This window comes from Malassezia vespertilionis, chromosome 4 (assembly GCF_029542925.1).
Source record: "Malassezia vespertilionis chromosome 4, complete sequence".
In the NCBI taxonomy this organism is placed as follows: Eukaryota; Fungi; Basidiomycota; class Malasseziomycetes; order Malasseziales; family Malasseziaceae; genus Malassezia; species Malassezia vespertilionis.
This window is the reverse complement of record NC_079250.1, coordinates 170,311-184,256: the sequence shown is the minus strand read 5'-3', so window position 1 is coordinate 184,256 and position 13,946 is coordinate 170,311. Positions and strand designations below refer to the sequence as shown.

The window sequence follows — 13,946 nt, the reverse complement described above, 5'->3', positions numbered from 1 at the left end:
TGCTAATATGCAGTGGTCGTATATTGGTGGCGACAGTGGGTCTTCCAGCGCGGGGCAAAACGTATTTGGCCCATGCGATTATGCGGTACATTGCATGGCTTGGCGTCAAGTGCAAGGTGTTCAATCTTGCAAGTGTGCGGCGTGAGATGACTGGCGAGATGCGTGGGAAACTGGATGGTCATTTAGGGGCTGGCAGCAACGATCCGCGAGCTGCAGTGCTAAGAGCCGAGGTTCAAGAGGAGGCGGAACGGCAAATCGAGGCGTTTTTCGAGGGCGGCGGCCAGGTTGCTATTTACGATGCCAGCAACAGTAATAGCAAGAGCCGCGAGGAGATACGCCAGCGGTTTATGTTGCTGCAAGTGCAAATTATGTTTATTGAGTGCATGTGTGACGACCAGGCCATGGTGAATCGCAACATCCGGTTCATTTACCAGTTCAGCCCGGACTATGCGGGGTGGGTTTGGGAAGACGTACAGCGCAATTTCGAAGCGCGTATTTTGCAAAACGAGCTGTGCTATGAACCGATTGAAAACGCCACGTTTCCCCATATTCAGCTGCTTAATTTTGGGGAGCGCATTGTGGTAAACAACAATGCGGGGTATTTGCAAAACCGTCTTGTGTTTTTTCTCATGAACGTGCACAATCGCGAGCGAAAGTATGTTTTTGTATTGCTGACATTAGGATCTATTTTGCAAGGGCTGGCGAGGCGCTTATCGAGCACTCCTACAAAGCCGACGCGGAGCTCTCTTCGCTCGGTCTGGACTATGCAAACGCGCTAGCCACGTTTGTCTCCAATTTGCACGAGCACACACTCGATATGACCGAAGAAAAAGCGCATATTTCGCAGCGACACACCGTCTCCTGGCTTCACGGCGTAAAAAAACAATCTTTAGAGCACGAAGAAAAGGAGGAGAAGCGCGGTTTGGAGGTGTGGTGCTCGACACGCAAGCGCTCTGTTCTCACTGCTGAGCCTTTCCGCAAGCTGGGGTACAAGGTTCTTGAGCACACCCGTCTTGCCGAAATGAACCCGGGCGTCGTGGACGGCTTGTCACAGGCAGAGATCCTGCATCGGTTCCCCGGCTCTGTGGAGCAGCGGGAAAAAGATCCGTATAGTTTTCGCTTTCCCCGCGCGGAGAGCTATCATGACTTGGCTATCCGACTCGAGCCGATCATCTTTGAATTGGAGCGCACAAGGGACGATATGTTGATTATTGGGCAATCGTCTGTGCTCCGCTGCTTGATTGCGTATCTACAAGGAAACAAGCCCTCCCAGATACCCTTTATCCAAGTCCGCGAAGGCGATTTGGTCGAGATTCAGCCTCAGCCTTTTGGCGTTTCCTCGCGTGTATTCTCTTTCTGGGATCCGAAAAAGAAGCGCGTGGAGAGAGATATCGAGTTTGCGACGCGCACTGCATTTGCAATGGCAAGGGAGGAGAGTAGCGGGAAAGACGTTGATATTGATCAGGTACTCAAAGACGTCAAGGAGTTTGCATTACGCAGTGGTCCAGCTGCATAAACGCGGCACTTAAAAGCTTACATTGTACACTATCATATATGTTTGAGGATGTGTAGCATTTTATTTGTAGCACACAATGGAGAATGCAAAAGATCCTGTATTTGAACGGGCCAGGCTACCGCGTTCGTCAATTATGCAAACTTGTCACTTTTCAATTTCATGCGGCGATCAAGCATCGCTTCACTAAGTCGACCTTCGCGCTGTGCTTTTTCCAGAGCACGGCGGGAGCCTACCGTGTCCAGCGCTCGGCCACCTGCATTCCATGCCTGCCTCGAACGGATCAAATGGACTTCCGTGTCGATACTCACATGCTCCAATGCCGCTCCACGCTGATGTGCAGGTCGCGCACTGCGCCGCACCTCATGCCGGTACTTCCACTGAACACGCGCATCCCAAATCGAACTTGGCTGCAGCTCCTTATCATCTGCTCGCAGCGTATGACGCTTAGCACCGTCCTGTTTTGGTTCCAGTGTCAGCCACCCGCCGTACGTAGATTGAAGCGCGATACCACGGCGCGCCCCGCGCACAGTGGATGAACCAAGCTCTATTCCCGGTGCCGCGGGCTCCACCATTTTCACCGCCCATTCCTCCTGAGGACCGCGCGCCTCGCTAAATGCAATGACAGAACCAAATTGGTCGCACCCAAGGAACGTGCCTTGTGCACTTTTCAGCGTCCACTTGTCCGTTTCAGCAACTCGATGCGCAACCCATACTTGATGTACATCTTGTGGTGTAATCTCTGCACCAGCAAAGGTTGCACCGTCGATAGCAAGATCTACGGGAAGCTCGGGGGCAGTCACGGTCGTCGTTTCCGGTTGGCCAAGTGGTGCGTTAAAAAACAAAGCGGTCGCTGTGCCCTCGTTCGTCTGGTACAAAAAACATGGTCCAGTGATTTCATAGGGAGTCTCTACCGGGACCCACGCTGTTGTGAGTGCATTCGTGAAACGTACCTTGGTCATCGCCGCCGTACATTTCAGCGTCCGAGTCGTTAGCTGTGGTGTAGGCGGGGCGCTTAGATATATCGCCATCACATTTTTGTGCAGTGCGTTTGCGGTTCGACTGCTGTGAGCAATGCATAACACGTACCTTATCGCCCTTAAACGTCAGACGCATGGATTTGCCCATGGCGCTGGAGGGTATCGCTATCCCTACTCCACTTTGCGAGGCTTGGTACGTATGCTTCTCCACATATGCAAGAATTGCCGGCGCTCGCACAAGATCTCGCCAAAGGGATTCGCGAAGGGCAGGGTAGGATGAAGGTGCCGAGGCCGGCACTTGAGAGATTGGCTGTGGATATAGCGCTGGTAGCGTCCAAAGTCCGCCGTGCTACGCTGATTGATGCGTTTGCACCGACGCTCGCGACTTGCCTTGCTTGGGCGGCTTTGTTTGAAATGGTATGCTACGACCTAGCTCATGATAGCGCGACGACTTGGAAGATATTATATTTGTACTTTATGCACCGGCACAGCAAGTGTTTGCTGTAAATCGTAAGTGCATGCTCGAAAGTGAGCTGCCGTCGCCGGTATTTGTTTGTGTTTCGCTAAATGCACCACTTCAGGTACGTTTCTTGCCCGCTCATGTAGATTATTGATATGCCCGATGGTGCACACACAATTTGGCAGCATATAAAAAGGGGTTGCGCGGAAAGTACAGGACCGAGCGTTGCACTCTTAACAAGTGCTGACATCGATGCGCGGCGATGCGGGATTGCTGCTTGCGGAATGCTGCTCGAGTACCCCGTCGTCTACGCACTTGAGGCTGGCGATATTAGTCTTCGTCTGCATACGAATCTATCGCGTAAAGATGTGCATCTGTGGGATGAGGCGCAAGACTGGACACCGCTAGCGACATGTCTCACTGACGTAGACTTGCACCTAATCACTGTGCGCCTGCAAAATGTCCCTACAATTTCATCCCCGTACGTTTTTGCGGCACACTCACCGCAGCCATACATGGATAGCGTTCTCCATTCCTCACGCCCTGCCGCAGGGCGAAGCGCTCCTTTTAGAAACACGGGCATGGCTTGCGACATTGCAATTGCGCTTTTCACGAGACAAAGTACAGGTGGTAATAGAGAACAAGACCGTGCACATGGATCGCGTAGCTCTGTAAAAAATTATTTTCCACTTGCAGCCTCTGCCTTTCGTGCCGCTGCAGCCTAAGATAAGTCACGCGGGGAAAGCGCACCTCTTGCTTTGCGCGCAATGCGTTCGCGTCGGCCTCACGCCGCTGCGCAAGAGACATGCCGTCCTTGTTCTGGTTCTTGCTCTGCTGCCCCTGCTTTTTTTGGTTCTTCTCTCGAGCAAGCTCCCGCGCGTTGCCGCCTGCTGTGAGCTTTGCCACGCACATTTACGCACGCGCCATGATGTTGAGGAGTAAAGCACGTGGAGTGACGAGGCTGCAAAGTGGAGTTCGTCTTCTTACCTCATGAGTCGGCTTGGCTTCCTGTCGAAGCTCTCGCCCATTGCACACTGGTACGGTGGTGCACGCGGATTTGCATCGTCCGCACATGTTCGCCGCGCCCCCTCTCTAATTACGCTTGGCGATCTCTCTGTGCCTGAGCTGGATGCGTTGTTGCAGCGTGCGTCGCATTTCAAAAAAACGGTCAAAACCCACGCTCTTGGGCCTGGCGCAATTGAGCACACCATGGCAAACAAGACTATAGCAATCATGTTTACGAAGCGCAGTACCCGCACGCGTGTGGCAAGCGAGACAAGTGTAGTCACTCTTGGCGGCCACCCCATGTTCCTTGCCCCGTCCGATATTCAGCTGGGTGTGAATGAAAGCCTGATTGATACTAGCCGCGTAATAAGCTCCATGGTTGATGGTATTATGGCACGGGTCGGTGCTCATGAGGAGATTGAGGTGCGTCGCATTGTTATCTAACCAAAGACACTTGCCGAACATTCTAGCGTCCCTGTTATCAATGCGCTCTCGAGCAGGTTCCATCCCACTCAGATTCTTGCCGATTTGCTTACCTTGCTTGAGGATAACAGCAAGCCAGGGGAGCCGCTTCCTTCTTTGTCGCGGCTTAATGGCCTCAAAGTCGCGTGGGTGGGCGACTCGAACAATATTCTCAACGATATTCTAGCATGCTACCCCCGGATTGGCATGGACGTAAGTGTTGCCGCGCCAGCGGGAGATGCCTACGCAAAAGATCCTGTTGTGTGGGACATGATGCAGCGCGGTCTCACCTCGCTCCCGGCTGGCGAGCCCAAAGGCAAGGTCGATTGGTGCCACAGCCCCGAGCAGGCTGTCCACAAGGCCAACTATGTTGTCACCGATACATGGGTTTCTATGGGAGATGAGAACTCCAAGGCACAGCGTATGCAAGACTTTAACGGCTTCCAAATCACCGAAGCGCTGTGCAAGCGCGGCAAGGCGGACCCCGATTGGAGGTTTATGCACTGTCTCCCTAGGAAAGCAGAGGAAGTTGACGACGAGGTTTTTTACGGACCGCGTTCTCTTGTATTTCCTGAAGCTGAGAATCGGAAATGGACTGCCATGGCATGTTTCGACTGGTTGTTTGGTCAGATACCGCTGGTTTAGATACGTAGCGTACAGTCGTGGATATAAGCACTACAATTACTCTCCCCGCACGCCCACTCCAAACCCGTACTTTCACACACGTTGCAAGTATGGTGACTTTCTACGATTTGAAATCTACGCTTTTATCGGGCGCCCCCTTTGACTTCTCGCAGCTTAAGAACAAAGTTGTGCTGGTTGTGAACACGGCGAGCAAGTGCGGCTTTACGCCACAGTTGGAGGGCCTCGAGACTTTGTACAAAACGTACAGCCCAAAGGGCCTTGCCATTCTCGGATTTCCGTGCAACCAGTTTGCCGGACAAGAGCCTGGTGACAGCGATACTATCAACAGCTTCTGTCAAAAGAACTACGGCGTGTCATTCCCAATCATGTCCAAATCTGACGTGAACGGCCCAGAGACGAACGAGACGTTCAAGTACCTCAAGCACGAGCGTCCTGGAATGTTTGGTACCGAGATGATTAAGTGGAACTTTACCAAGTTCCTCGTGGACAAGAATGGCAAGGTTGTCGAGCGCTACTCACCCACGACCAAGCCTGAGCACATTGCAAAGGACATTGAGAAGCTGCTCCAGCAGTAGGCTTCCAGACGTATCGGATTAAACTGCTATCGCGGCTGCTTTGTTGCCCCTTTTAATTGTCGCTTTGTTACGTAGATAATACGAATATAGACGCTAAGCGCGAGACCATTGATGCTACGCTTTTGGATCCCATTGCCGGGTAAAGTTATGGATGAGCGATTGGAACGGCGACATTGGCGCCGGACCCTTAGAATGCCCTGTGCTTAAGCGTGGTGCGGCTGTTGTGAGTAGAGTGCTGCAAACGTACGCGCACCATCCTCATTTGCCTTTATGCGGAGATACTCGCGCTTTTTATGCTTGTTGTTCACTTTAATGAAGTACATCCCCGTAAACATGGCCACAATCATGACACCCCATCTGCCTTGTCAGAATACAATTCTATCACGCACGCAGAATAGATGGTCTTGGGCGAGCCCCATTCCGATTTTGCCATCGTCTGTTGAGCCAGACGTGGAGGCTGCTGAACGGCGCAGCGACGCACGGTGCACACTTTTATTATTTCCACATGCACAGGCATGGAGCATGCTGGGTACGACGACTTGCTCCTCGTTCGTGCGAGTCTTTTGGAGAATGAGTTTCGATGGAACGGTACATCCTCTGAAATAGCCGCATGGTCTGCCCAACTTGAAGCGTACGAGCAGGGCGCTGTACCGTCGCCAGAGCCACACCGAGTCCACTTCTCGCTACGGATCCACGAAGCGCTAGGCGTATGGATGAATGTGTCGCTCACGCTTGGAGGGAAGCATGAAGGGTCAACTTCCATTACTCTGACTGGGATAAGCCCCAATGTGCCGATCACAGCTTGGAATGCCATGATTGACAAGCGCCTCGCAGAAGGTACGCTATTAAGTAACTAAATGCAGTCGTGCCGAACCCTGTATTTGACACCTTTACGGAACTTCAGCAGCTCGCTGCCAGTCTGGATGAGGTGCAAACGGTACAGTCGCCGGTACAGTCGCCAGTACCCCCATTGCCATCCGACCCGCAGATTGTTTTAATGAAGCGCGTCATTTTTTGGTCGCACCACCTTGTCGCGCCGTCCAAACGCAAACAATTTGCGGCATGGTGCCCCGAACTTCATGTGTGGGGCCTTGTGAAGCTTGGATACCCTGGCTTTTTATGCTTCGAAGGCGAGCATGGCGACGTGGAAAACATGATCCAGCGCGTGAAACGGATGCAATGGCACGCGCTTTCCATGCGCGTAGAAGTGGATTGGTCCTATGCACATATTGACACGGATTCGCACAATATATGCACCCAAGCACTTCAACACTGTCTTTTGAAACAGGACGGAAAAGCGCGCACGGCATGCGAGGAGATAAACGACATGGGCGCATTTATCGCACGGTGCGTCTGATTCGCGGCTAACAAGAAGGCTACGAGAAGCAGGAATTCCAGAAGAGGAAATCGCAGATGCATGCCATTTGCGCAAGGCGCGGCATAAAACATAAGAACAAAAAATTAAGCGCTTTGCGCAGCACAGCATCCGTTCTTAGAGCGAGACGGGCCTAGACCCTAGTACAGCAAAGCGAGATACCCGCTCATTGGGCTGTACTGCCCAAGACGTGAGCTGTGCATTGTGCATTTGTAGACCCGGCCAATACCGATACCCTTCTCTTTCCTTACTTGCACTCGACTACTAAGAAAGGAAGGGCACAGGAAAGAAGTAGTAATTCGAGCAAAACAACATGGCGTCTTTGGCGATCACTGCACGCCTCAGCCACAATATGGAAGGCATTGGATGCGCAAGCCAAGCTTGCATGCCGCGTAATCCATGCAGTGTGGTAAAGTTAGGGTTAGAAAGTGACTACACGGCTGACCACGAGCCAACGCGCACAACGCCACTATACGTGACAGGCCACCAAATCACTACACGAGGACAAGGAAGCTCGTACTACTAGGCTGCTAGCAGGCAGAGTGCAATGATGTCCATCAGCATGTCCAGGCTACTGCACAGGGGTAAGCTACGTTGGAACAGTGGTGTGCGCCTGTATCTGAGAAACTGCCTACTAGGTGTTTCTAACACAACGCCTCCACGGCCCGTGCGGTGCGTTCCTTTTCCTCGCGCAGCGGTGAGTCGCGGCAGGGACATACCACTAACGTAGAAATAGCCTTAAATTTGGGGTGCATGAAATCACCTAGCGTCAATAAGTCACACATACGCACCGAGTAGTTGGAATAAGATCGATTCCGAGGTCGTCACATGTGCGCCCACACTGCGCAGCGTCTTGTATTAGCATCGAGCGGATAACATACCTGGAGTGCGACGCGCTGCTCACCACGATTGCACGAGCTTGTACCATCCTGAGCAATATGCACCGCTGCTCCGCTCGCAAGCAACTCGTGCGCTGTATGCTTCAAACAGACATGCGTCTCTATGCCGCACAGGATAAATTCCACATCTTCATACGAGCGCGGCGTGCCCGTCGCAGTCTGTAGCATAGATAGGACAAGGTCATTTGAGGCCATGCTAAACGCCGTCTTGGACTTAATCGCATGGTCATTCGCACGATCAATCTCCTTGCGCAGCGACGCTACGGTGTTGCCAAGGCCTCGGGTAAGCGCGACCCCACACGTACCTTTCGGATATTGCTCGGTAACCAGCACTGGGATATCAAGAATCTGTGCAGCCTTTACAAGCTTGGAGCTTGCGTTCACGACATGCTCGAACCCAAAGATAGCATTGCTGCTGTGAGCGTCGCGGCGAATACGTACCGAAACTAACATTAACATTTACGTTAGTGCGCACCTTGTCCTGGATATCGCTAGAATGAGCGGTCCAGCTATGCGTACCAAACAAGCAACACGGGCCTTTTCGAAAATGCGTGCAATGCACTACTAGCTATGGACACCATGGTTGAGCCAGTGTTGCTTTGCGCGTGGGGAAGTGTAAAGCACGTGGCAGTTGCACAGGTCTTGCTAGGAGTCACTACAGGATTGAATTTACTCGTAGATCCACTCGTTGATGCTGCGCTTGTACTCAATGGTCGCGGTCTGCTCACCAAACCAAAGTGCAATCTCAGCCTTGGCAGAGTCAACAGAGTCGGAGCCGTGGCAGATGTTGCGGCCGACGTCAATGGCAAAGTCACCACGGATCGTGCCAGGCGCAGAGGCAAGAGGATTCGTGGCACCGAGAATAGTGCGGCCCTGCTTGACTGCGTCCTTACCTTGCCAAACCATGGCAACGACGGGGCCAGAAGCCATATATTTGACCAGGCCGGAAAAGAAGGGCTTGCCCTTGAGATCCTGGTAGTGCTTTTCAAGGTGCTCTTCACTAGCGTGAACAAGCTTCATCGCCACAAGCTGATAGCCGCGGTCCTCAAAACGCTGGATAATCTTGCCAACGAGTCCGCGCTGGACACCGTCGGGTTTGATCATAATGTAGGTCTGTTCAGAAGCCATGCTGCAAAGAAAGGGGAAGGAAAAGAGGCGACATGCACCCGCGCGTTATGGAATAACACGTGACGCTGCATGTATCCGAGCCGAGTGCTTCATCTCAGCAAGCATGTACGGCGGGTTGGCAAGGCCGTTGCTGCGCTGTGCGCAACCCTCCATTCCGCTTGCGCAGATGACGCATACCCGGGGGATCGTGGCTTACAAATGTCATGCTCGATGTGCTCCGCGGCATCTTGTTCGCTGGAATAGCATTTCCTCTCATGGGACGGGCAGCGATTCGACACGGCGCACGAGCACATCCAAGCCGGGCTTCGGTATGATTGGATTTAGTATCGCTGCAGTTGGATTTGGAATTGCTGCATACATGTATGTTAGGCGCCGCTCTGAAGCCGGTGCCCGCGTAGTGGCTGAGCAAGAAGAGACATTGCTGGCACAAAATGATGCGACGGAAAAGAAGAAGGAAGACATACCACGCATTTTTGCAGGTATTCAATGGGTTTGTGCAACTGTGCAGGACGCGATTCTGGTGTTTGGCAGGTTTATTGTGCTTGCAGTGATTTTTTTCCCGGTACTGATCACCGTGCCTCTCTTGTTTATCGGCAAATCGAAACGGATCGCAGACTCAAATGAAGGTATGAACGAGTCGGTGCGCTGGGGCGCGCTACTATGGTACAAGTTGCTTGTAAAGCAGATGGAATTCGCCGGCCCCACGTTTGTGAAACTTGGACAATGGGCCGGATCAAGGCACGATCTATTCCCAGATGCACTGTGCAATATGTTTGGCAAGCTGCATTCGAATAATAAGCCACACTCACTTCAGCACACCAAGCGTGAGCTAGAGCGTGTGTTCCAGCTTTCGTTTGACCAAATTTTCGAATCTTTTGACAACAACCCGCTCGGCGTGGGCGCCGTTGGCCAAGTGTACAAAGCAGTACTGCGTGACAATTTGCTCCCGCCTGGCTACCTGGAACAGAAGCCCATGGGAAAACGGCTCCCCGAACCTGCACACCGGATTGGGCGCGAACTTGCGCTGACATATGAACACACGGAGGTCGAACCGCGTGTCCCGACCAACGCGGTTGCCATCAAAGTTTTGCACCCCAACGTGCATGGTTTGATTGACTGTGATGTGCGCATCATGCGCTTCTTTGCAAACATATTTAACGCATTGCCCGGGATGAAGTGGGTTTCGCTCCCTGAAGAAGTCAACCAGTTTGCCGAGCTCATGGTCAGCCAGCTTGACTTGCGAAAAGAAGCGTCGAACCTAATGAGATTCGAAAAGAACTTTGCTTCTCGCGGAGGGCTTGTGACGTTTCCCCGGCCCCTCGTGGAGTTTTGCTCACGCAATGTCATGATTGAAGAGCTGATCGATGCTGTGCCACTTAAATACTTTATGAATCTTGGGGGTGACGAATACGATAAGCGCATTGCAGCCCTTGGTCTCGATGCATTCCTAAGCATGCTTTTGCTTGATAACTTTACACACGCCGACCTGCACCCCGGCAATATCATGGTCCGATTTTACCTTCCAACGACACGCTCTATTCTCCAAAATATATTGACTCGAAGCCTGGCGAGTTTTGACCCGGATTACGCGTTAGGAAATGGGTACAGCTCCGGTATTGTATCCGACGATAAAGTGGTATCTGCGCTGTTGGAGCGCAGCTCCAACAAGAAGGAATGGCTAAAAGAGCTGAAAAATATGGAGCTGGAAGGGTATCTACCTGAGATTGTTCTGATCGACGCTGGTCTTGTATCGGAGTTGTCTGCGACTAACCGCCACAACTTCCTCGACCTGTTCGCTGCTGTGGCAACATTTGACGGCGATCAGACGGGCACACTGCTGGTAGAGCGATGCAGATCGCCTCAGCTTGTCACAGACAAGGCCGCGTTTGTGCAAAAGATTGCGCATATTGTTAACAGTGTCAAAAGCGACACGTTTTCTTTGGCAAGTCTGCACATTGGCGAGGCGCTCTCGGACACACTCTCGGCGGTCCGCAAGTGCCATGTCAAGATGGAGCCAGAGTTTGTCGACACAATTATCAGTATTCTAATCCTGGAAGGCATTGGCCGTAGGCTGGATCCCGACTTGGACGTATTCCGCTCCGCCATTCCTATTTTGCGGTCCTTGGGCCTCAAAGTCTCGCGCGACGATTCCCAATTTAGGGAATTGCGCCAGCAAACGACGTTTAAAGCCCAGCTTTCGATGATCAAGCTATGGGCATACATGGAAGGGCGAAACATGCTGCTTTCGCTCAGCAACTCGCCTAAGCTTGTCGATGCATTTGTACGCTACGGGTGGTTCTCTGATTAGTTGGTAATAATCTTGGTTACATACTTTATATTTATGCGTCTTCGTCATCAGAGTCGAGCGAGTTGGTTTCCAGCTCTATTTGGGCTTCCCCGTCACTAACCTCATCGACGTCTAGATCAAAATCAACTTCATCAATGGTATCATCGTTCGCTGCCAGGCCGTCTTCGGTTTCCTCGCCAGAGTCGGACGAGTCGGGAGAGACGGAAAAACTGCTGCTGGCAGCCGCAGCACGCGACTCGGACCTTTTGGGTGGCGTGGAGGCCGCAGCGACAGGCGCGGATATACGTTCCATTTTCATCTGCTTTGTATCAGGTCCTGCGTTGGATGGCGAAGAAGAGCGTTTTCGGCTTCTAGGTCCGGCGGCGGGAGATTTCGAGCGTGCCGTAGATGAATTCAGCAATCGCGAGGTTGCATAATTTGCTTTTGCTGTGCGTCCAGAGCCTTTGCGTACAGTCTTAGTCCCCATTCCCATGCATTTCTCCAGATGCGTCGCATAGCGATTGGAGGAGACTTGTCGCGAGCATACGTGGCACTCGTACAGCGGGTTATTGGAGTAGTAGTCGTTTTTGGTGCCATTTACTGTCGTATTCATCGCTGTATGTAAGCAGACGGAGCCCCACGCACTGGTTTTCAAACATCTGCGCACATAAAAGCAAGTATCAGTACCAGCACACACAAATCCTCGTACACACTTTTTCCCACAATGATAGCACGCGCGGTTAGCTTTTTTTGTCGCAGAATGTGTTTGCAATGCGGCATCAATCACAATTTCATTGATCATCGAATTCAAAAGACGATTTGCCTGTACACAATCAGCCTTCCCCAAAATTACCCACAAATAGCGTCTTGGGATCCAACCCCATGTCCCTGTTAGCTACGCGAAAATAGTATGTTTCTCTTGCCAAATGCCTGGTGCGTGCGCAAGTGCTTACCTAATATACCCCGGCCGAAACTCGCACAACAACGGGTCCTAAAGGGCTTTGGTTGCCGTCCTTGTAGGTGCTCTGGTAAAAAAACAAGCGAGCCACACAACATTAAACTTTGTCAACCCCGCGTTTGCCATGTCGTTTTCTTTACCTGCACCATTAAAACAGCAACTTGGGCTGTATCGCGACTCGCTGAATGCACAAATCGATGCGTGGGCTGCAGAATACAATGTGAATCCTGCCGCAATCCGCCGGTACCTTGGTTTTTCGCGCGAATTTGGTCGTCAGCCCAATTCATGGAATCAGTACCAACGCTATCTCGCAGAACAAAAACGTAGAAGCGCGAATGGACAGCCCAATGCATTGGGTGCACTTGAATCCATGGGTAATGACTCTCCTACGTCACAGGCACAACGCATTCGTGACGAGCTTGCGCCGCTGTATCAAAAAATGAAAGAGGACCCGGAATTTTTGGACCGCACGCAGCAAGAGATATCTGCATGGGAGCGTGGTAACAAGCTAGAAAAGTCGAGCGCTGTTACTCGGGCCGAATACAAGCGCGCTGTTCGTCGTTTTGAACAGTTCTCGCAACAATGCTCGCAAAACTTGGGCGCAGAGTCCTTCACTATTATTGCACACCCCAATATCGGTTCTAATCATGTACAAATTGCCGCTTCCCCTGCGGGCCTACATGCGTTTCAGACTGCACTTGGTACCGGAAAACTGTTGGAAACGTTTCAAAACCGATATGCGGCGTGTATCTGCCTTACCATTGCGTCTACGGATGATGCGACTGGATTAGGGCGCGAACACCACCTCGATGTACAGGTTCCTTTACAACCACAAGATCCTATCATTTTACCTGAAGACCCTACGCTGCTTACTTCGATCCAAAAACGGAAGCTGGCCACTCCGCTGTTTCAGCGGCTTGTAGAGTCTGGACTTGACCCTGTTGGCCTTGCAAATTTCCGGAAAAAGTCACAGTCGCGTTTTCCTTGGAAGGGGCTCATGACATGGTTGCACGAGAATGGGTACCGGTTTAACTACTGGCCGAATGATTCGACACTGTATGGGATTCGACAAGCTACGGGCGACGCCACATTGTTCCCGGCACACCTGCGCTGTGAAGGTTTAAATACACCAAACTGCTGGAAGTCTGACGCTATGAATGCTATTCTCCGGGCGTGTGTGGACCCTACAGATCCACTGCGAGTTGTACGTCTATAGAAATGCTTATATCCACTTGTTGCTTTAAGGACACAGCTTATTGCATTTGTGCCGCACGGCCCATGCTTATCCCAAAGGTAGTGAGATCCGCAATTTTGCGTGCAAAGGCGAGAGAAGATCCGTGTTAGTCCCCTCGTTCCTCTGACAAGGGCGCAGGTTGCATCACAGCATGTCATAAAATCAATACGACACACATTAACTCCCACACAGACACGCTCTGTAATTTTATGTATTACCGCACTTCATGTATCGGTCGCCTCGTTACAAACGGTCATATCTTCTTGGCGTAGCAGACCAATACACGTACCGCATCGGGGAACAAGACGCTACTTTTATCCGACCAAATGCGTAAGCTAACCCTTTACTATTATAATAACCTATTTTGATTGGCCTACAAATGTCCAGAGTAATTGGAGCGCGGTAAACCGTTTGACAGTATGCAC

The 13,946-nt window shown here is 51.8% G+C and overlaps 10 protein-coding genes across 10 annotated transcripts; 7 read left to right on the top strand and 3 right to left on the bottom strand.

Annotated features, from left to right (window-relative positions):
* Positions 1-80: 80 nt before the first annotated feature.
* Positions 81-1,516, top strand: MVES1_002054 (uncharacterized protein; the record flags this gene model as incomplete). The annotated part of the gene is made up of 2 exons (XM_056206886.1): positions 81-655; positions 682-1,516. The coding sequence occupies 2 exons, from the start codon at positions 81-83 to the stop codon at positions 1,514-1,516; spliced, it is 1,410 nt and encodes a 469-aa protein (XP_056062861.1).
* Positions 1,517-1,647: 131 nt separating this feature from the next.
* MVES1_002053 (uncharacterized protein) lies at positions 1,648-2,641 on the bottom strand (the record flags this gene model as incomplete). Its single annotated transcript, XM_056206885.1, has 3 exons — positions 1,648-2,438; positions 2,467-2,575; positions 2,603-2,641. 3 exons carry the CDS (start codon positions 2,639-2,641, stop codon positions 1,648-1,650), a joined length of 939 nt encoding a protein of 312 aa, XP_056062860.1.
* Positions 2,642-3,237: 596 nt separating this feature from the next.
* MVES1_002052 (uncharacterized protein) lies at positions 3,238-3,628 on the top strand (the record flags this gene model as incomplete). The annotated part of the gene is made up of 2 exons (XM_056206884.1): positions 3,238-3,434; positions 3,463-3,628. The coding sequence occupies 2 exons, from the start codon at positions 3,238-3,240 to the stop codon at positions 3,626-3,628; spliced, it is 363 nt and encodes a 120-aa protein (XP_056062859.1).
* Positions 3,629-3,943: 315 nt separating this feature from the next.
* ARG3 (ornithine carbamoyltransferase) lies at positions 3,944-5,065 on the top strand (the record flags this gene model as incomplete). The annotated part of the gene is made up of 2 exons (XM_056206883.1): positions 3,944-4,381; positions 4,409-5,065. The coding sequence occupies 2 exons, from the start codon at positions 3,944-3,946 to the stop codon at positions 5,063-5,065; spliced, it is 1,095 nt and encodes a 364-aa protein (XP_056062858.1).
* An 89-nt stretch (positions 5,066-5,154) lies between these two features.
* On the top strand, positions 5,155-5,640 carry GPX2 (glutathione peroxidase; the record flags this gene model as incomplete). The annotated part of the gene is made up of 1 exon (XM_056206882.1): positions 5,155-5,640. The coding sequence occupies one exon, from the start codon at positions 5,155-5,157 to the stop codon at positions 5,638-5,640; it is 486 nt and encodes a 161-aa protein (XP_056062857.1).
* A 515-nt stretch (positions 5,641-6,155) lies between these two features.
* On the top strand, positions 6,156-6,997 carry MVES1_002049 (uncharacterized protein; the record flags this gene model as incomplete). Its single annotated transcript, XM_056206881.1, has 2 exons — positions 6,156-6,477; positions 6,504-6,997. The coding sequence occupies 2 exons, from the start codon at positions 6,156-6,158 to the stop codon at positions 6,995-6,997; spliced, it is 816 nt and encodes a 271-aa protein (XP_056062856.1).
* Positions 6,998-7,537: 540 nt separating this feature from the next.
* On the bottom strand, positions 7,538-9,042 carry ndk1 (nucleoside-diphosphate kinase; the record flags this gene model as incomplete). The annotated part of the gene is made up of 7 exons (XM_056206880.1): positions 7,538-7,589; positions 7,742-7,778; positions 7,807-7,867; positions 7,897-8,174; positions 8,220-8,326; positions 8,352-8,405; positions 8,588-9,042. 7 exons carry the CDS (start codon positions 9,040-9,042, stop codon positions 7,538-7,540), a joined length of 1,044 nt encoding a protein of 347 aa, XP_056062855.1.
* A 310-nt stretch (positions 9,043-9,352) lies between these two features.
* On the top strand, positions 9,353-11,350 carry MVES1_002047 (uncharacterized protein; the record flags this gene model as incomplete). The annotated part of the gene is made up of 1 exon (XM_056206879.1): positions 9,353-11,350. One exon carries the CDS (start codon positions 9,353-9,355, stop codon positions 11,348-11,350), a length of 1,998 nt encoding a protein of 665 aa, XP_056062854.1.
* Positions 11,351-11,381: 31 nt separating this feature from the next.
* Positions 11,382-11,642, bottom strand: MVES1_002046 (uncharacterized protein; the record flags this gene model as incomplete). The annotated part of the gene is made up of 1 exon (XM_056206878.1): positions 11,382-11,642. One exon carries the CDS (start codon positions 11,640-11,642, stop codon positions 11,382-11,384), a length of 261 nt encoding a protein of 86 aa, XP_056062853.1.
* Positions 11,643-12,411: 769 nt separating this feature from the next.
* MVES1_002045 (uncharacterized protein) lies at positions 12,412-13,503 on the top strand (the record flags this gene model as incomplete). The annotated part of the gene is made up of 1 exon (XM_056206877.1): positions 12,412-13,503. One exon carries the CDS (start codon positions 12,412-12,414, stop codon positions 13,501-13,503), a length of 1,092 nt encoding a protein of 363 aa, XP_056062852.1.
* Positions 13,504-13,946: the final 443 nt, after the last annotated feature.